This window comes from Heterodontus francisci, chromosome 13, assembly GCF_036365525.1.
Source record: "Heterodontus francisci isolate sHetFra1 chromosome 13, sHetFra1.hap1, whole genome shotgun sequence".
Classification (NCBI taxonomy): domain Eukaryota; kingdom Metazoa; phylum Chordata; class Chondrichthyes; order Heterodontiformes; family Heterodontidae; genus Heterodontus; species Heterodontus francisci.
Window position 1 is genome coordinate 31,272,392 of NC_090383.1, and position 21,649 is coordinate 31,294,040.

At 41.0% G+C, this 21,649-nt stretch overlaps 1 protein-coding gene across 5 annotated transcripts in view; it reads right to left on the bottom strand.

Moving 5' to 3' along the window:
• The window catches only part of map3k4 (mitogen-activated protein kinase kinase kinase 4), a 221,808-nt gene that overhangs the window by 47,739 nt on the left and 152,420 nt on the right, over nucleotides 1–21,649 (bottom strand). For all 5 annotated transcript variants that reach the window (XR_010976168.1, XM_068044617.1, XM_068044615.1 and 2 more), the window contains 6 exons: nucleotides 19,857–20,006; nucleotides 4,357–4,518; nucleotides 2,380–2,513; nucleotides 2,221–2,299; nucleotides 1,096–1,162; nucleotides 58–154 (listed from right to left, as the gene is read on the bottom strand). Coding sequence is in view for 4 of the 5 variants with exons in the window: in XM_068044617.1 (XP_067900718.1) it covers nucleotides 58–154; nucleotides 1,096–1,162; nucleotides 2,221–2,299; nucleotides 2,380–2,513; nucleotides 4,357–4,518; nucleotides 19,857–20,006 (689 nt within the window). In the remaining variant the exon portion in view is untranslated. The remainder of the gene's footprint in view (nucleotides 1–57; nucleotides 155–1,095; nucleotides 1,163–2,220; nucleotides 2,300–2,379; nucleotides 2,514–4,356; nucleotides 4,519–19,856; nucleotides 20,007–21,649) is intronic.

The following is a 21,649-nucleotide window of genomic DNA, read 5'->3' on the forward strand; positions in this document are numbered from 1 at the left end:
TCCAACCCTGCTCTCAAGTTACGTCAAAGTGGAGAGCGATTATATGAAGTACTGTACCTGAATCCCTCAGGTGTAGGGATGATGAGGTGCGGATTTGGTGGGTCACTATGGCATCGAGGTACTTTGATGGGGCGAGGGCTATTTCGATGAATTCCTGTAAAGTACATATTAAAATTAATGCAATGTTGCACATTTATTGGGCCTACATCTGTAATATCATTGACAATAATGCCCAGGAAACATGAAAAAGCTTCTAAGCAGAACCAATACTGTTGTGAAGCTGTAAACTTTAATGCTACAAGCCGAATATCAAGCACCATGGAGACAAACAGGATGTGTTCTCTCAAATGCTGTATAATGATACAAAAATACAACATGAATATAAAATTCCCTATAAAAATTATGCAGTCAGTTCTTATTAGGAATGCACTGCCTGAATGGGTGGTGGAAGCAGTTTCGACGGTAACTTTCAAAATGGAATTGAATACTCGAAAAGGAAGAATCTGTTGGGCAATGGAGAGTGGAAGAGTGAAACTAATTGGAGAGCTCTTTCAAGGAGTAGGCACAGACTCGATAGGCCAAATATCATCCTTTTGTGGTACAAGATTACAACATTCCATAATTTTTACAATTTTTTCCAAATTTAACCTAGTTATGACATAAATCTCGTTTGTCAAATTGTTTTGTACTAACTTTTTGATGATTTACATCACCAAAAAAAAATGGACTTTTATCAATGGTGTTTAAAATAGTTAAAAATATAACAGGATTGTTTCAATATTAGATTGCATTACTCCACTTCAAATATTTTATACATTTTAATAAAAATAAGCATGGTCAAGTTTTCCAGGACAATTAATAAAATTAATTAGCCAAAATCACAGATGCTGAAATGCTTTTAGGATAATTTTTCAATGACTTATTTGAATGGTTTGGCATCTTCTCAGATATGCTACCTGAACTGCCAATTCCAAATAGCTGGTGAAAGATCATTGACTTGAAATGATAACTCTGCTTCTGTCCCCACAGATGGTGCTTGAACTGCTGAGTATTTCCAGCATTCTCTGTTATTTCTGTACAACACTCAACACAAACCTGTCACAGGGCTATGAGGCTTTCCTATCACATGACCGATGCACTCATTGATTAGAGACTGCAAACTCTGCAAAAAGTAATAAAAGATACGCATCAACAATAAAGCTAAAACAAGTTTAAAATTCTGTTAGCTCACCCACCTAAGACTTAATTAATCGAAAAGTACCATTGCAGTCCCATGAATGTTCTGCAAAAATCAGACTGTGCATTATAAAAATCACAGCAGTTCTGATGCATCTCCCAGAAAATAAAAACCTATATGGCAATGTGAACTGCCCAAACCAAAAAAATCAGTTCAATCTGTTAAATTTTTAAAGGGATAGACAATGAAGGGAAGCCTCACAAAAATAGTTTCTCCCACTTTCACAGCTTTGAAAATAAAGCACAAATGTAAAACAAGGCTGTATGATTTATATTTTACTTCATGAGGAGCCGCGTATCAATTATCAATTTATCTTTCGGATGAGACCCTGTCTGCTCTCTCAGGTGGACATAAAAGATCCCATTGCACTATTTTGAAGAGCAGAGGAGTTATCCCCGGTGCCTTGGCCAATATCTATCCCTCAACCAACATCAGTGGAAAAAAAAATTATCTGGTCATTTAATCTTATTGCTGTTTGTGGGGCCTTGCTGTGTGCAAACTGGCTGTTGTATTTCCTACATTACAACAGTAACTACACATTAAATGTACTTCACTGGGTATAATGCGCTTTGAGACAGAGTGCAGCACCATATAACTTCAGCACGGACGAGCCGACACTCGTTTAAAACTTTATACGAGATTAAAAATGGAAAAGGACCAACAGCTGAGACAATAACGTATTTCCCTCATAATAGGTTTGCATTATGGACAAGCACAGTGGTGATCAAACAATGACCTGTAAAATGATCATATTTAAGACAACAGCTTGTAAACAAAAAAAAAAACGGGATAACGTTTAGCTTCGAAGCCAGTAGAGACTGGGGCATGACTCAATTACAACCTTTGTGACTATTTCCTGAAGCATTGCTATAGGTTGACTGACTTATTGATAAAACATCCATACATGACTACCAGGTGACACACGGTAAAGATCACAAAAGGCAGGTGTGATTATTTTTAAAAAGTATGTAAAGGCAATTCACCAGGAAGTCCTCGTCTGGAAGTGCTGAAATAAATCCTGGTTCAATAGCCTGGAGGAAATCAAAGCCTTGGGTTGCCCACCTGCAAATGGACCATAACATTAGTAGGATAAAATTGGAAGAGGATCCAAAATTATTTATTTTTACAAGGATATTTCTAACCTGGGTCTTGTTCCCCTCCCGCTTTCACATTTTGTAAGCACATAGGTCATCCATTTTTTAGCAAATCTTATAAATTTGTCCCCTATCTTCTGCCTGAATTCTCCAGACATCAGACGCACAACTTCTTTGTGATACTGGAAAGACAAAAGTAATTTTAAAATATATATAAATGAAAGTACATTGAGTATTTTACTCCAGTTTCTAACAAAATCAGATTTGTTTGGCAACAAAGGAAGGTGAAGCATAAAACAATCAAAAAATTGCAACTTTTCAATAAGTAAAGGTTTTACATGAGATAAGAGGTACAGTGACAAAGGGATTTTTATGGAAACTGTCTGTCCTTTCTATGACTGGAGATCAAATTGGGAAAGGGCAAAACTGAGTCAGATGAAGTTCAAAGTGGAGAAGTGACAGACCACCCACTTGGATCTGAGGACGACAAATTGCAATACTTTCTTAATGGTGATAGACCAGGAGCTATAGAGGACCAAAGGGTCCTTGTACACAAACTACTAAAAGTTAGTGCACAGGTACAAAAGATACTCAAAAAGGCCAATGGAATGTTAGCCTTCATTTCAAGCATATACTGGCTTTGGAAAAGATATGCCACATATTCACTAGAAAGATACCAATGTTTAAAGTATTAAATTATGAGGACAAGTTGCATAAACATGGATTATATATTCAAGAGTTTAAAAGGTTGTTGGGTGATCTACTCATGATAACTTAAAATGATAAAGGAATTTAATCGGGTAGACACAGTGAAGCTATTTCCTCTGGTGGGGGAATCCAGAACAAGAGGGCATAAAGTTAGAGCTAGGCCATTCAGGAGTGAAATCAGGAAGCACTTTTCACACGAAGAGTAGTGGAAATCTGGAACCTGCTCCTCAAAATGCGAAGAATGTGGTTAATTGCAATTTTCAAGATGGACATCGATAAATTTTTGTTAAAGGTATCAATAGATTATCAAGCAAAGGCATGTCATTGGAATTGAGGAACAGATCTAATTTAATGGCAGAACAGTTCAAGGGGCTGAATGACCTACTTCTGGTCTTACAGGCCTCCTCTCTTTGATGGTCACAATGATTTCCCCTGAAGCAAGTCTGTACAGTTTCTAGTATGTATTTACATGACACAAACTGATAGTAAATTAGCATTCTCATATTGTTCTGGTGTAATGGGGGTACATCAGAGATGGTGGCTGTGCTCTACATTTACAGTGAGTACTTAATGAACGAATACCCAAATTGAAAAAAAATGGTTCTATTCTCCAGAAAAGAGAATACCTAGAGACCCCCCAAAAATTACAATTTTTGAAAAAAATGTTAAAATGCTCACTAAACTCACTTTTTTTAAACTGAATCCTTAATATTGACAAGAACATCAGCCTCAAAACTGAAGAGGCAGTCTGAGAAACATGTGCAGCAACTTGCAAGGAAAATAAGTGGAGTTTTGAAAACAACCTTGCTGATCCATGCTATTAGAGTACTTGCTTGGTAATGTGAGGCTTGCAAGTTCAAGCCCAAGGCTGCCTGTAACTTTAATCTGCCTAACTCAATATCACTGATCGAGGCATGTTGCTCTGTGGAACTTCAGAGAAAGGTGCAGTATTCCAAAATATCAATCATCACTTCTCGATTAAATTGAGCCACAGCCAGTTAATCGTGAAGCAATATTGATGGCAAAGTTGTGGGGTGGGGAACTTCGCCCTGTAATCCCAGCTAAGGCAGTGCTGACTAACTTGCAAAAATATTTTTTTTTATTATGCAACTTAATGACACAAAAGAAATTATTTTTAAAAACTATCTGTTTAGGTCAGATTTCATTATAACTACCGATCCTGTTCTGGAACAGCTGCAAGTAATTTTAAATATTAGTTTAAACCTCAATTAGCTCATTTTAAAGGGATCTTAGTGGAATAGGCTTCTTCATATCCTCATTCTTTCAAAAAGAAGTCAAGTGCATCAGGAGCATTACCTCAAAACCAAAGTTATAGCTTTGAATCATGGTTTCCCTGTAGTACTGCTGTAAAGTTGCACATTCAGATTCATCCATTTCAGCTTCGAACTCTGAATTAAACATCTTGTCAATCCTATTAATCGCATTACTAATCTTATTGCACAGCAATAATGCTTCTTGCTGAAATTTAAATTGGAAATCATTAGGGAAACAACCCAATTATCGTGCAGTAGGTTTAAGACATTTTTCAAGTTAATACTTCTGTTCAAAACTCAAGGACATTGAAACAAAATACAGAAGGAACAAACAGCATCTCAATACAACAGTGAAAGTATAAAACCTGCACAATTCCAATCTATTGACACTGCTGTTCTCGAAATAGTGGATTATGCAATATATGTATTGGATTTCTAATGCTTATTCCTTTTCTCTGCAATTTGAAATGATAAATACATAGAAATTAACATTGAGTTGTTCGAGACCAATACTCGGTGAACCCCTTCAAACTAACAGCAATTGAAGTTTTACTTCAGATTTTTTTTTTAATTTCCTCAGGTCCCCAAAACTGGGCATTCTAAAAACATTGTTGCAAAGAATAAGGCAAGTGCAGCATTGGTGACAATCCTGCATAAACTTTTAACAATACTTTCTTGCAATCTGCGTGTTTAAAAAAACTTCAAATGAAGGGACACATAACAAAATTAAAGAACCTGATCCATTTATATACATGTTCAAATTTATGCAACGGGTACACTTACTTAAAATAGGGAAAACCTATCTTTAAATAAGTGGTTTACAGGAACAAGGCTGAGAAGTATTTTCCATTGTTCCTTCAAGACTCTCAATATAAAGCAATCAGAACAGCAACAAAACATTAGATATGAAAGTCAAAATTATGACAAATACAAATTTAGTTATTTTTAAGCACAGTGGTAGAAACTGCCCTCATTCCAGCAACTTCCTCGCTGTGAAAACTGTTATGCTCTGATGGGTGAGTGCCAGTCCCAAATCTTTATTCAGTTTGCCATTCTTTTCCTAAGTTTTTTTCCCGGTTGTCCCATTTCCATCTTTTTCATTCTTAAAAATGATACCCTGTACTATTTAATATATAAAAACAGAAAAGGCTAGAATTACTCGGCAGATCAATGAGCTGAAACATTGGGCTGGATTTTCATTATGGAGGTGGGAAACAGGAACCGGGTCTGTTTTGGGTCAGAAACCTACCGCCTGTGGGAAACTGATTCAGATTGCAATTTTCTACGGGTAAACCCTTAATTGGTATGGAGACGGGCTTCCTGTCCACTTAGAGTTAGTGGGATTGAAAATGGCAGTGGGTCAGATCAAGTGTGAGGGCTCATGTAGACTTCTATGGCAGCCATCACTGAGGCTGCTTCTTCCACATAACCAAAGGGAAGCGAGATGTCACAGGAGAGCTGAAGGCCTGGCACTAGGGGTAGGGCAGACCCTTGCTTCAATGATACCCACTTGAATCTAATTCGGCAGGATGTGAAGGAGAGGGAGGAGGTCCTCTTCCCAGAGGGTGGCAGGAGGAGGCCATCTCGTCATGCAGCAGGAGCATCACTCTGTTCAGTGTTACCCCCTCCACCTCCTCATCGCTTTTCTCCTGCTCCTCCCCCGATAAACTGTTTCCTTCCAGGGTCTCACTGCACGGTCACCACCTCCCTGGAGAGCGCAACAGACCACCATAATGACCAAGACCCTTGCAGGAGGTTACTGGAGGGCATGACCTTTGATAAGGTTCCCCACGGTAGGCTATTGCAGAAAATACGGAAGTATGGGGTTGAAGGTGATTTAGTGCTTTGGATCAGAAATTGGCTAGCTGAAAGAAGACAGAGGGTGGTGGTTGATGGCAAATGTTCAGCCTGGAGTTTAGTTACTAGTGGTGTACCGCAAGGATCTGTTTTGGGGCCACTGCTGTTTGTCATTTTTATAAATGACCTGGAAGAGGGTGTAGAAGGGTGGGTTAGTAAATTTGCGGATGACACGAAGGTCGGTGGAGTTGTGGATAGTGCCGATGGATGTTGTAGGGTACAGAGGGACATAGATAGGCTGCAGAGCTGGGCTGAGAGATGGCAAATGGAGTTTAATGCGGAAAAGTGTGAGGTGATTCACTTTGGAAGGAGTAACAGGAATGCAGAGTACTGGGCTAATGGGAAGATTCTTGGTAGTGTAGATGAACAGAGAGATCTTGGTGTCCAGGTACATAAATCCCTGAAAGTTGCCACCCAGGTTAATAGGGCTGTTAAGAAGGCATATGGTGTGTTAGCTTTTATTAGTAGGGGGATCGAGTTTCGGAGCCACGAGGTCATGCTGCAGCTGTACAAAACTCTGGTGAGACCGCACCTGGAGTATTGCGAGCAGTTCTGGTCACCGCATTATAGGAAGGATGTGGAAGCTATGGAAAGGGTGCAGAGGAGATTTACTAGGATGTTGCCTGGTATGGAGGGAAGGTCTTACGAGGAAAGGCTGAGGGACTTGAGGTTGTTTTCGTTGGAGAGAAGGAGGAGGAGAGGTGACTTAATAGAGACATATAAGATAATCAGAGGGTTAGATAGGGTGGATAGTGAGAGTCTTTTTCCTCGGATGGTGATGGCAAACACGAAGGGACATAGCTTTAAGTTGAGGGGTGATAGATATAGGACAGATGTTAGAGGTAGTTTCTTTACTCAGAGAGTAGTAGGGGCGTGGAACGCCCTGCCTGCAACAGTAGTAGACTCGCCAACTTTAAGGGCATTTAAGTGGTCATTGGATAGACATATGGATGAAAATGGAATAGTGTAGGTCAGATGGTTTCACAGATCGGTGCAACATCGAGGGCCGAAGGGCCTGTACTGCGCTGTAATGTTCTATTCTATTCTATTCATGACCTGATCATCTTCAGAAACCTGATGGCCTGCTCAAAGTTTAGCCTACTGAGCACATGACATCGGTTGCTTCGCCTCTGTGCCTTCGTCTGGGACACTGTACATGGGTCAGTAGCCATCCCTTCAAGGGATTTCCCTTGTTCACTTCGATCCATCCACGCACTTTGGAGAATGGGGTGAAGTACTGAGGCAGCCTGGACTGGCGGAGGATGAAGGAGCTATGGCAGCCACCAGAAAAGCAAGTCCACACACAGAGGAAGCTGCTGTTTCTCCCAGTTTCTCCACAGATGCTGCCGGACCTGCTGAGTATTCCCAGCACTGTTTTTATTTCAGAGGAAGCTCTTGTTGTGGTTGCGGACAAGCTGGATGTTGAGGGAGTGGAAGCCCTTTCTGTTGATGGATCTCACTGGCTGGTCACTGGGTGCTTGATGGCCACATGGGTGCAAGCAATGTTGCTCAGCAGCTGGGAAAAATCCAGCGAGACTGAACCCAATGCCCTCTGTACCTGCGCAGACCCATCTGTGTCAAAGTGGGGGTAGTCCCCTGCCCCATAGCCCAATGAGCTGCCAACTGCGAGATGCTACCTAGTTCCACAGCTGAACTCCCTAGAATGACCTGGTTGCACAGATGATTAAGGTGACGGAGACCTTGATGGCTGTAGGTAGCTGACTCAGGCTGTGCACCCGGCGCTTTCCTCCCCTTGCAGCCCCCCCACTGTGCTCCTCTGGCTTCTTACTGTCCAGAAGGTTGCATCTGTTGAAGCTCATCCTGGCTGCTTTGTCCAATATCAGAGTAGCCCGTTTGTATGTTCACCAGGCCTTCCCCTGCTATCCCAGGTGCCTCATTGACGCCAGCAGGCACACGTCTCTCTCGGATTCCTGCCACTCACCACTGAGAAAAGCAAGTCTTCCAACTGCAGCAATAGCCACAATGAGACACATCTGAAACGGCTGAGCTTTATTTGCTGCCTCTGCTTTAATTTAATCAGCCCTCCCCAGAGCTCTCATGGCCCTTCACAGCCCTGTCGTATTCCCCCCATGGCATCGTCCCCATTTCTGGACTTTAAAAATTGCTCACTGACACTGACAAGCCTGTTAATGAACTCTTTAATAAGCTCAACAGGCAATTAAATGGACTCATGCGCCCGACCCGTTCCCTCCCTGCCTGTGGCACTTTGAAAATAGTATCACGTTCCGGAGGCGGCGGGATCCAGTGCCAGCCTCAGAGAACGTGATATTCAAATCGCACTTGCACCCACTCCCACACACAGCAGGCTTTGAAAATCCGGCCCATTAACTCTGTTTCTCTTCACAGATGCTGCCAGACCTGCTGAGTCTTTCCAGCATTTTCTATTTTATTCCAGATTTCCAGCATCCACCGTATTTTGCTTTTGGGCACAGTACTATTTTTTAGCCAAAATGAAGAGCTAACCTGCCCAAATACTATTCTGCAGCAATCTAAGTCTTGGGTGACTTGTCCTTTGCTACTTTCTCACTATGACCACTGAAATTTGAGAACGACTTTTTGGAGAACAGAGAGTAATTCTTCAAATACCACTGCAAGGAAAGTGGGCAGAACTTTCAACATCAGCTAGACATAAACAGGTGGTAGCGAATCGTTCATTTGTTCATCCATCCCAACAGATTTTCCAGAAAATAAAAGTTAGGTGAGGTGCCTAATGGGGAGCCGATCCACTACTGCCCATTTTGTGGCCCCACTAGGTTTAAAGTTTAATGTTGCTGAACACACCCTCTGGCATTATGAGGGGTGGTGGTGTAGTGGTAATGTCACGGGACTAGTAATCCTAGGCCAAGACTAAAGCCTTGGGCAGATGGTGAAACCTGAATTCAATTAATTAAAAAAAAAAATCTGGAATGGCGACCATGAAGCCTTGTCGATTGTTATGAAAACTCATTTGGTTCACTAATGTCCTTTCAGGGAAGGAAATCTGCTGTCCTTATCTGCTCGGCGAGGGAAGGCCCATTTAAATTTATTTAAATAAATGAATTGATTACTTACCTGCTTCCCCCCCCCCCCCCCCCCCATCTGTCCCGGAGGAATAATGGTGCCGGTGGCCAGCACTCCCATGCGTTCAGGTCCGAGAGGGGATCTGAGGCAAAACACTGGTGGGGAGGGGGGAGCAAGTACGGTTCTCAGGTTGGGGTTGGGGCGGGGGTGGGGGGGAAGCAGCATCAGAGCAATTTCATTGGTTTAGGGGGTGGTGGGAAGGGGTATAGTTTAAACTTGATGAGCTTTTCGGGGGGGGGGAGGGGGAGAGGGTCAGGATCACTTTATGTAATTTCTTAAAATCATTATTCTTTTTAAAAATTTAAACTGCAACGTAGGGCTCGAAGCCCTTTAAAAATGGCATCAACGCCTGCGCAAAGGCGGCTGACGCCATTGCTGGGGACGGACCGCCCACCCCCTCCTCGTCATCGGGGGGCGGTCCACCCCAGCCGTTTAAATGAGCCGCCGCAGTATTGCGGTCTGCGTGGGCAAAATCAGCAGCGGAAATGTAAAATCCAGCCCATGGTTATGTTGTTCATTCCCATGATTCCTTAGAGTTTAATACATCATGGTATGATTTAGCTGACTGGACACTTTAGCTTCTGCTGAGGTACAGCACGTGGGTTGCAGGAAGTGTGATTCATATCAACATTTTTTTTATAGCCACAAAGTGAAACAAGATAGCCAAGACAGTCTTGAGAAAGGAAGTGAGATAACAGGTTGAATGATAAACAAGTTGGCATCTAATGTTTATCAGAACTCTTATTTCAAGAGGTCTTGTTCACAACAAAGGTTATTTTTCTACCCAGGAAAAAACAGAGCAATTGCATTTATTTCTCTGCATGTCTACTGCTTAAAGGCATTGCATGTGTCTGGACTTGGTCGAACACAATAAAAGGATTACATTGCAACCATATTTGGTTTGTGAGATTCGAATTGTCTTACAACTGCAACCTACCAATGTGTGACACAGGCATTCTATCACCAGGTCACGTGATTATCCACAAGTGGGAATTACCTACAGAGACAGACATCAGTTAGGGCCTGGAGCTTCATCAAATATTAAAATCACTTAAAATATCAAACAAAACTTTAAGGTCACAAATGAGGCTTTACTTACAATATTTTTAAGGACAATCATAACATTTTGATCATGCTAATGTTCAAAAGTTCCAAATATTTCAGTTGCTGGATCATAACGTGGAATGGGTTACAACTAAGCTTTGATTAATTGATTCAATATTTTACTTCTGACCCCAATTCTGGTTTCCCTGGCCCTGAACGTGCTTAACTTTCTTCTCACTACTTCTGGCTCCTAATGTATTTGCATTCAAATCCTCAAAAGTCCCAAAACAGATTTCTTACAGTCTTAGTTCCAAATGTAACAAAAAAGTATATCTGGGTAGAGAATTCACGGTTCAGATCTAATACAATTAAACATAGACTGAGGATAAATTACAATATAATGGGGGGTACGATGTAGAGGATACAAGCTTCAATAAGGAACTGTTAGATGATAGCCATCATCATTTCTTCCTTTCAATACATGTGATGAGTTTCAAAAGTGAACAGCATTTTCCACTGAGAAGCTATGAACTGTCCATAGTATTGAACGTGTATCATTTGTATCATGGGATCTGTTCTCCACTACTGTCACGACCGAGGCAGGAGGAGAGCAATGTTAATTCAGTCCCACTTCTCCGTAGGTCACAGCATATCAATAAATTTTCCCACTTAGCGAAACAGTCAATTAGATACTCTATTTGTCCCCCAGAATAAAGCACACCAACCAGGTTTCTTTACTAAACAACAAAATTATTCATTTATTATAAAACTAAGTATCAACCGATAATGAAGTAAATATATGCGCAAATTAAAATATTAAAGCCCTGTAATTTTTTTTATATCCTTGCCCTCACACACACTCATACATCCAAAAACCGGTTAACTAGAAAAAAGGGATTTTTGTTCACAGCTGTTACAAAGAAATAGAAGGGATAAAAAAAAATAACTTTTACTGAAGAGAGATGGAAATCTGGTGTTTTGGCAAGCTGTCCCAAAGTTGAACAGTTGGCTGCCGCTAGGTATTTATCCAGGCTAGGTTGATGAACAGTCTGCTTAGGCTTTCAAAGAAATTCAACTGCAAAAGACATCACATTTGTCTTACAGCAGGTGTGCAGCGACAGAGGTTTCAGTTCTCACATTCGATGCAAGGTCCTTTTTTTAAAAAGAAAGATGCAAGGTTTCTGCAACCATTCAGGGTTTCTTAAAACATGCAGGAGGCAAGAGTACCACTTCATACAAGCTTTTGCTTTTCAAGGGCAGAGATTCTTCAAAGAGAGGTAATAGGCTACTTCTAAACTCCTGGCAGATCCATCTCAAATCCCAATTGCCTGCTTTAGTTGAAATCCATTGGCTTTTAATAGTTCAAAATGAAACTACTGTTCCAAGCAAGTCTCATACTAACAAAGGATAGCTCTTAAGTTAACCCCCCTGTGGTTACTTGAAATCACCTGTTTTCAAGTGTTTGTTTACTGAAAACCAGGAACCTCCTGTTGATCTTCCTCTTTTTTTTAAAGCATCCATAAAGTTCAACTATCTCGAGATGTTTCAATGTCCATGAAAACCTTTTTTTTTTAGTTTTTAAAAATATAGATTCCCAAGTTTTACCACAAAAAAATGGAATTCCGTAATACCTTCATCTTTGGCGAAATGAAATGCCATTTTTGAATGTGTTTCGTTACAAAGTAATAAAAACAGAAGTTGAAAACATTTTAAAACACCTTTTCCACACTCATGCCCCCCATTCACTCTATACTTGTAGTTAATAAAATTTTGCTTGTACCACTGTCATGGTCGTGCAGTTTTTTTTTCCTCCGGTGAATATTTGCCTTTTAGGCTTGCAAAGGATTAAGCTTTAAGAACCAGCAACCCTCAGGAGTTATAGAAAGGTGCATTTTCGGTGCCGTTGGATACAACCATTTGGAGACTGCGATTCAAAGGGTGCATTCTCATTACCATGAAAACAGCTACTGGGAGTGAGTATCAAGCAATACATTTGTTACAATTCAATTTTGAACTGGCTTTTTAGTTGAAGACAGTCTGTTCTAATAGAACACACACAGACAGCTGTGGTATTTAGCAACTGAAAAAACAGCTCTCAGCCATTTAAACTGAAGGAATAAGTTTTAGTCTGCTTAGTTATCATCACTCAAAAGTCTAAAACAGTCAAGCCAAATCAGAGATCTCTGGTAATTTAATCTGAAGAAAGAGAAGTTAGACTGTGACAATCTTTTATCCCTCAAAAACTCCAAAGTCAGATTGATTCCATCAAAAGTGTTTGCAAGTTGTTAACTGTTGAAATTCATCACTGAAGAAGGAAGCATCACTTACTGCTGAAGTTAGACTACGGATTGTTCTACTGTGGAAGAACCTTTTTTCCCCCATCGGACGGCTGTGAGGACTTCAAGCAACTTTGAACAGTAAATTTGTAAGGACTCTAATTTTTCTATTTTCAATGTTGTTTATATCTTCATAGTTTTAGTTTTTTAGAGATACAGCACTGAAACAGGCCCTTCGGCCCACCGAGTCTGTGCCGAACAACAACCACCCATTTATACTAACCCTACAGTAATCCCATATTCCCTACCACCTACCTACACTAGGGGCAATTTATAATGGCCAATTTACTTATCACCTGCAAGTCTTTGGCTGTGGGAGGAAACCGGAGCACCTGGCAAAAACCCACGCGGTCACAGGGAGAACTTGCAAACTCCGCACAGGCAGTACCCAGAATTGAACCCGGGTCCCTGGAGCTGTGAGGCTGCGGTGCTAACCACTGTGCCGCCCAACACAATCAGAATCGTATATTTTGATTGGGGGCTTTGACTGGAGCAGTTGGTCGTAACACCATCTTTACTCATATACTCAAATAAGGTTAGATTTGCGACAAAGTATCTGCCACAACATTTTTTCCTGAAATGTGGACAATCTTTACGTGATAGGGTTGCCAACAGTAATCTCCATCCAAATATTCTGGCATTCAGGGTTTTAAATTTTTCCACAAAGGTTAGTGGGTTATGATCAGTATATATCAGTGTTTCTCTGTAGTCGTGGTGAACATAGACTTAAAAATGTTTAAGAGCCAATAATAGACCCAATGTTTCTTTTTCCAGGGTAGAATATATTTTTTTGGTGTCGTTTTAATATTTTTGAGAAGTATCCCACAAGTCTTTCTATGCCTGATTCATCATCTTGTAAAAGGTCTACACCGATCCCTGGGTCACTAGCATCAATCGCTACCTTGAAGGGCTTAGTGAAATTTGGAGAAGTCAACATTGGTTCATTAGTCAAAACGGCCTGCAACTTTTCAAAAGATGCTTGGCACACCCCTGACCACACTAACTTGGTTTTCTTTTCCTGTAGCTAATCTGTTAGTGGAGCAGCTACAGTGCTGAAATTTGGTACAAATGTTTGGTAGAAATCACATATCCTCAAAAACCTCATAATTTCCCGCTTAGTCTTAGGGGTAGGGAACTCCACCAAAGCTTGTAATTTTGCCGTTCTAGGCAACACCTGTCCTTGCCCTACTATATGCTGAGGTAGGTCACTCTCGCTTTTGCAAATTCGCTTTGGCCAGGTTTACCACTAAATCAGCTGCCTGTAATATTTTAAACAGAGTTTCTAGCTGTTTCAAGTGTTCTTTCCAGGTGTTACTGTATACCAACACATCAAGATAAACTACTGAGTTAGGAGCTGTCATGCAGACCCCCCACCTGTCAAGAATATTAACTTTGCCATATGAACATTGATTTTAAACTGTTGCTGGAGTGAAGAAATAACTTGTTTGAAAATCACCAGACAATTGGCTGGAAAAATATTTGCATATTAACAGACAGTGCTTGGAGAGACAATGGACTATTCCCCGGTCCACTTAACCCAAAATGGACTGTGATCACCAGGCACTGAAGGTGAGGAAGCTCACGTTCTTGTCTGACTGTTAAGGTGGCAGAATCCAACAACAGAAGTGGTCAAACCAGCTAGTCACATGACTAACCTGCTGGGCAACCTGGGGTTTTTTGAATTGAGAGAGAGAGCGCGAGAGCGGGAGAGAGAGAGAGAGAGAAAAGACTCCGACCTCGAAACTAGGTGAAGCGTGCACTGGGCCCCAACGAATTGCAAGTCTGACCGGCAACCAAAGACTTCACAGCAAACTCAAAGGACAGTAAAATAGAAACCCATCTATTGCCTCAAACTTTTCCCCTTTATTCTTTTCTACTTTTCTGTCTCTATCTGCGTGTGTTTATTGCATATGCATGCTAGCGTGGTCGCGTCGCATATTCGTAGTCGTTAACCAGGTTAGAGTTTAAGATTAATAAACTTCCACCTTTCTTGTTTAAAATCTAAGAAAACCTGTCTGACTTGATTTTTTTGCCTTACCATTGGAAAGTGGTGAACAAGGATTCACTAAGGGGAAGCTAAAACACGGTGTTTTTAAAAAATTAAACCCTGTTACGGTTAAAACTAGGCAAAGGCTGAGAGGGAACCCCTAGACCCCTCTCACCTGATCGTAACAGGAACACTGGCTACCACTTGATTCATTAGTCTCTGAAAGGTTCCTAGGCATTTTTTAGCCCAAAAAGCATCACTTGGCACTGGTAAAGACCATCCGGTGTGACAAAAGCTGATATTTCTTTAGCTCGAGGTGTTGAAGGAACTTGCCAGTATCCCTTTAGCAAATCTATTTTTGTAAGCAACATGGCACTGCCCACTCTGTCAATACAGTCTTCCAAACGAGGAATTGGGTAGGAGTCTGCCTTCGTTACTGCATTAACTTTTCTGCAGTCTATGAAAAGTCTGGTTGACCCGTCAGGTTCAGGCACTAATACTATTGGTGAGCTCCAGCTGCTTTGACTAGGTTGAATTAAGTTGTTTTCTAGCATGTGTTGGATTTCTGCTTTTACTTGGGCCTGTTTGTCTGGACTTAAGTGGTAAGGATGGTGTTTCATAGGAACGGATTCCCCTACATCCACATCATGCGTGGCTAAGGTTGTACATCCTGGCTTATTGCTATAGACGCCTTTAAATGCTGTGAGTAGTCTCGTTAGGTCTTCTTGTTGTTCTGCATCTAAATATGAAAGCATGGTGTCCAATCTTCCGAGCAATTCCGTATTAGCTAACCAGATAGTAGGAGGTTCAATTTGAGAATTGTCTAGGCCTCCTTCTGCCTCATCCTCACTGTCCCTTTCATTCTTCACGGGTTCCTACTACCTGACATACCTGTGTTTGCTTATCCTCCTCCCAGTGATAATATTGCTTAACATATTGATATACACAGTCGACTCTTTTTCTAGCGATCTGGGGAGTCAATCAAATAATTTACCTTACCAATTCTTTTGATCACTTTATACAGACCACTGAACAGTGCTTTTATTGATTCATCCTGTAAAAGCAGTAATACTAACATTTCATCCCCTGGTTGAAATGTTCAGGTCTTTGCATGCTTGTCTGCCCATTTTTTCATAGTGGTTTGGGATGCTTTAAGGTGTTCCCGAGTTACATTGCAAGCTTTCATGAACCATTCCCGGAACACAGATATGTAGTCTAGTACAGAAGATTCATCCCTCTGTTCTAAAAATCTTTCTTTAATTAGTTTTAGAGGACCTCTTATCTCGTGTCTGTAAACTAACTCAAAAGACTAAAACCTGTAGACTCCTTCGGTGAATCTCTAGTGGCAAATAAAAGAAAGTCTAACCCTTTATCCCAATCATGGGGATATCCATGACTGCATGCCTTAATCATTGTTTTACGGGTTTGATGGTACCTTTTTAAAGCTCCCTGTGTCTGTGGGTGGTATGCTGAGGGCTTTAATTACTTGAGTCCCAAATTACCCATAACTTTTTGAAATATTTTAGGCATAAAATTGAAACCATGATCCGACTGAACTTCAATTAGTAATCCATATCTAGTAAAGAATTGGGTTAACTTCTCTACCACTACCTTAGCAGTAACTGTCCTCAAGGGAATGGCCTCTGGGAACCGAGTCGCCATATCCATGATAGTGAGTATATATTGATGGCCCTACACAGTCTACCAACACCCTACTAAATGTTTCCCCAATAACTGATATGGGAATCAGAGGTGCCAGTTTTATGGCAGGTTGCAGTTTTCCCATAATCTAGCATGTATGGCTTGTTTTACAAAACTGCACCACATCCTTGGTAAGACCTGACCAGTAATAATGTTGACTTATGCGTGATTTGGTCTTCCAGATCCCCGTATGTACTGCTATTGGAATTTCATGTGCTAGCCTTAATAATTCCCGGCGATACTTAGGTGGTATCCCTATCTGTCGAACAACCATCCGCAGGTCTGTGAGGCGGTCTCCACTTCCTCATCAGTACCCCATCTTTAACATAACAGCCTTCTGTCAGAGCTGATTATGCCACTTCATTTAACTCTAGATCAGCTTGTTAAGCTGTGATCAGAGAAGATTTATTAAACATTTCATTTGGATTATCTAAATCCCCAAAGCAAGTTTCAGATATTCAGCTATTTGTCTGTGGTGCCAATTTTACCTCCGACAATGGAACTTGTTTAGCCATTGCTCGGGTTACTACACACGAAGGAAAAATTCCTGGAACTTTTTCCTGTATTGTTCTGTCTGTTTAACTCCACTTGGTTTCTCGGTGACTACGGGAGAAGCTAATACTTTTGCTCCGTCCAAATCATTCCCTGGGAGTAGTCAATTCCATCTACTGGCAACCTATGGACAACTCCTACAGTTACCAGACATTAGGTCACACTTTAGGTGCACTCGGATAAGAGTATATACTCCCCAATACCATTCACTAAAACTTTAGTATTCAGTGCGCTCTCTGGTGGAAATGTTATACTTTTCCCCAGCAAGAGACTTTTGGTTGCTTTTGTAACCCTAGGTACAATTATAGGTTTGCCTGCCTCACTTGAGGGATAAGGAGTTACTTTTCCTTTCGACAAGAATTCCCTATAACTTTCAGGTATTTTATTCTCAACCCCTACACTCATATTAGTTTTTGTATTTGGTTTTACAGCTGCTGTTCAAGCTACAGCCTGATCTGTTATACTCTCAGACAGAGCCTTTCTCTGCATTAACTTTGTGTACCCCAACAAGTCCCATGGGTTTACCTCGCAACTTCCAGCATTCTGAACGAAGATGTCCCACCTTGTGACAATGATAACACTTCGACTTGCGGACCTCACTTCCAACCTCAGCACCCTCTTTTCTGGCCCGAGGAGAGGATCCTGGGGCGTTCCCAGCTGTCTCCAGCTACTTGCCTTCCTTTCACTCTCCCACCTTTTATCCTTCTCAGGTTTGTGGGGGTGATGGACAAAGGGTTTGGGCTTATATACAAATTCAATCAGCAATTTCCGCTGCTTGTCTGGCTCTTGAAACCTTCTGGTTCTCTACATGAGTTCTCACTACTGGAGGGAGTGAATTTTTAAATTCTTCCAGGAGAACTAGTTCTCTAAGGTTCTCATACGTGGCTTCCATCTTTAATGCCTGTATCCAGTGATCAAAATTAATTTGCTTTACCCTCTCAAATTCTGTACAAGTCTGCCCAGACAATCTCCAGAGATTCCAAACTTCTGTCAGTAAGCTCGGGGACTAACGCATATGCAGCGAGAATAGGCTTTTTTTCCATCTCATAATCTGCAGAAGCCTCCTCGGAAAGCATGGCATAAACTTCATGAGCTCTGCCCATCAACCTGCTTTGCATAAGCAGTGTCCGGCTTTCCTTTGGCCATTTCAGTTGTTTGGCTATTTTTTTCCAAAGGAAATGAAAAATGCCTCTATGTCCCTTTCCTCAAACTTAGGGAGAGCTTGCATAAATTTAAAAAGCTTTTCGCTGGGTCCTGGGCTAGATTCAGATTCTTCCTGACCAGAATTTTCCCGGGAGTCAAGACCACCCTTTTGTCTTAGTTCCATCTTTCTTGATTTGAATTCCCTCGCTTCTTTCTCACTTGCTTCTTTCTCTTTGAAATGCAAGCCTAAGTCTTTCCAATCTATTTCTTTTTCCTGGTGAAGGATAAGATTTTTCAATTCTATTGCTGTTTCCTTTTCTGTTGCCTGTTGAAGCTAAATTTGTCCATTCCTTGTTCCTGCTCAAGTTGTTTCAGTTGCAACTGAACTTTAGCTAATTCAACTGCACTACCCTCTGATTTACTGTCGTCGTCTTCTTCCAATTTCAAATTTTGGGCTATTACTTCAATTAGGTCTGCATTTATAGCTCCGGATTTCAATTCTAACCCCAATTGTGCTGCCAAATCCTTTAATTTAACCTTAGTTAAGATTCGCAAGCCACTGAGGGATAGTTCCTCCTTCCCCAGAAAAGTTTCAGCAACTGCTACAGACATTCCAGTGGTATAGACTTAACCCTATTAAACAAGAAACAGGTTCTTTTAGTTTCCTTTTTCAATTATTATTACTCCACTTACATTTAAACATTTTCAGCATTGGGTTTAATCCCGACAAGAGCCCCCAATTAATATGTTACGACCGAGGCGGAAGGCGGTCACTGTTAATTCAGTCCCACTTCTCCACAAGTCACAGCATATCAATGAATTTTCCCATTTACCGTAACAGCCAATTAGATACTCTATTTGTCCCCCAGAATAAAGCACACTAACCAGGTTTATTTACTAAACAACAAAATTATCCATTTATTATAAAACCAGGAATTAACCGATAATGAAGTAAATATACACGTGAATTGAAATATTAAAGCCCTGTAATTTTTTTATATCCTAGACTTCACACACACTCACATATATCCACAAACTAGTTAACTTGGAAAAAAGGGATTTTTGTTTACAGCTATTACAAATAGAAGGGATTAAAAAAATAACTTTTACTGAGAAGAGATAGAAGTTTCGTATTTTGGCAAGGTGTCCCAAAGTGGAACAGCTGGCTGCCACTAGGAATTTTTCCAGGCGAGGTTGATGAACAGTCTGCTTTGGGTAGACGTTCAAAGAAATTCAACTGCAGAAGGCTTCACATAGGTCTTACAGCAGGTGTGCAGCAACAGAGGTTTTAGTTCTCACACATTCGATGCAGAAATCTTGCATCTTTTTTAAAAAAAAGACTTTGCAACCATTCAGGGTTTCTTAAAAATGCAGGAGGCAAGAGTACCACTTCATACAAGCCTTTGCTTTTCAAGAGCAGGGATTCTTCAAAGAGAGGTAATAGCTTTCTTCTGAACTCCTGGCAGATCCATCTCAAATTCCAATTGCCTGCTTTAGCTCAAACCCACTGACTTTTAACAGTTCAAAATGAAACTACTTTTCCAAGCCAGTCTCATACTTACAAAGTATAGCTCTGAAGTCAATCTGCTTATTTGAAATCACCTGCTTTCCAGTATTTGTTTACTGGTCAAAACCAGGAACCTCTTGTTGAATTTCCTCTTTTTTTAAAAAAAGCATCCATAAAGTTCAGCTACCTCCAGATGAATCAATGTCCATGAAATCCTTCATAAGTTATTAAAAATATAGATTCCCAAGTTTTACCACAAAAAAATGGAAATTACATAACACTACAAAGTTCTAAAGCATGGGAATATAAATAAAAGTGAACAAGACAGAATATACCTTCAGCTGCTCCAAAGCTTTGGCTATGACAGACTGGCTGGATGTCTGCTCCCGGTGCAGAGAGACTAGATTTTCTATGGACTGTTGAAATGTTTTACGTTGACTCACAAGATGGGAAGACTGCATGACGACCAACAATAGATTATTAATCTGGGGAGAGATGAAGTAATTTAAAAAAAATAAATAACTTTGCAGATTAAGTTGTGACAATTGTTTCAAATTCAATTTCAGGATACTAATGTGGCATGCAATTTCATATTTTCGATAAAATTATTCCAGCACTTGACTGAACAACATAATCTAGTTATTGAAACCATTTATTGATTAGTTTTTTTAAAAAACTTGTCAAAACTGAAATGCCATGTTTTGAATTTTAACAGTTACCTTAATATTCCCTATTCCTTATAATCTAATTTAAACTTTACATTTCTGATCTCTTCTTGGGATTTTGCATAGTTTGGCAACCTTTTAAAATCTTGACCACACATACTGAAACCGAACAATTAATTACAATAATAATGGTACTGATATTTGAGTAGCTTTTGCTACTGTTGTAGTGAAGGTGGATTTCCTGTGGTCCTGGTCAGGCCATAATAACTCTTCTCTCAAAGCTTCACTCCCCAATATCAGTGCATCCTACCAACACCATCTCTCTAAGCCCCACTCACCAATATTACTGCGCTCCCACACTATCCCTCTAAACTTCACTCCCTAATATTACTGTACCCACCAACACCATGCCAGTGCTCCAACCACATATCAGAGATACCACATACTGGGGAAGCATTAGCACAAAGATTTCTTGCATGTCTTACAGAAAGACTAGCCATTCGCGCTGCAGACCAGGACATTTTGTGGGAGGCCTGGGGGGGGGGGGGGTGGCATTCCCGACCCCCTCCTGTCCGTCTGGCCAGGCCCAGAGGAGGCGGGCTCGCCCCCCGACTTTTCGGCCAGTCCCACCATACTTCCGGCCATAGAATGGTTACTGCACAGGAGGAGGCCATTAGACTCTTCTTGTCCGTGCTGGCTCTCTGCAAGAGCAACTCACCTCGTCCCACTTCTCCACCTTTTCTCCATTGCCCTGTAAAATTTTACTCTTCAGATAATTATCCAATACCCTTTTAAAAGCCACAATTGAATCTGCCGCCACCATACTCTCAGTGCATTCTAGATCCTAACCGCTTGCTGTGTAAAAAGGTTTTTCCTCATGTTGTTTATGTTCTTTTGCCATTTACCTTAAATCGGGGTCGTCTGGTTCTTGACCTTCTGCCAATGGGAACAGTTTCGCCCTATCTACTCTGTCCTGACCCCTCATGATTTTGAGCAACTCAATTAAATCTCCTCTCAGCCTTCTCTTCTCTAAAGAGAACAGCCTCAGCTTCTCTAATCTATCCTTCTAACTGAAGTCCCTCATCCCTGGAACCATTCTTGTAAACCTTTTCTGCACCTTCAAAATGCCTTTACATACTCCCTACAGCGCAGTGCCCAGAACTGGACACAATACACCACTTGAGGCCAAATCAGTGGTTCATAAAGAATCACCATAACCGCCTTGCTTTTGTACTCTGTCTCTATTTATAAAACCCTGGATCCCGTACGCCTTATTAACCGCTTTCTTAACCTGCCTTGCCACCTTCAATGATTTCTGCACACATACCCCAGGTCCCTCTGCTCCTGTACCCCCTTTAGAATTGTATCCTTTATTCTGTATTCTCTCTCCTTGTTCTTGCTCCAAAAGTGTACCACTTCCCTACATTAAATTTCATCTGCCACATGTCCGTTCATAAGCAACA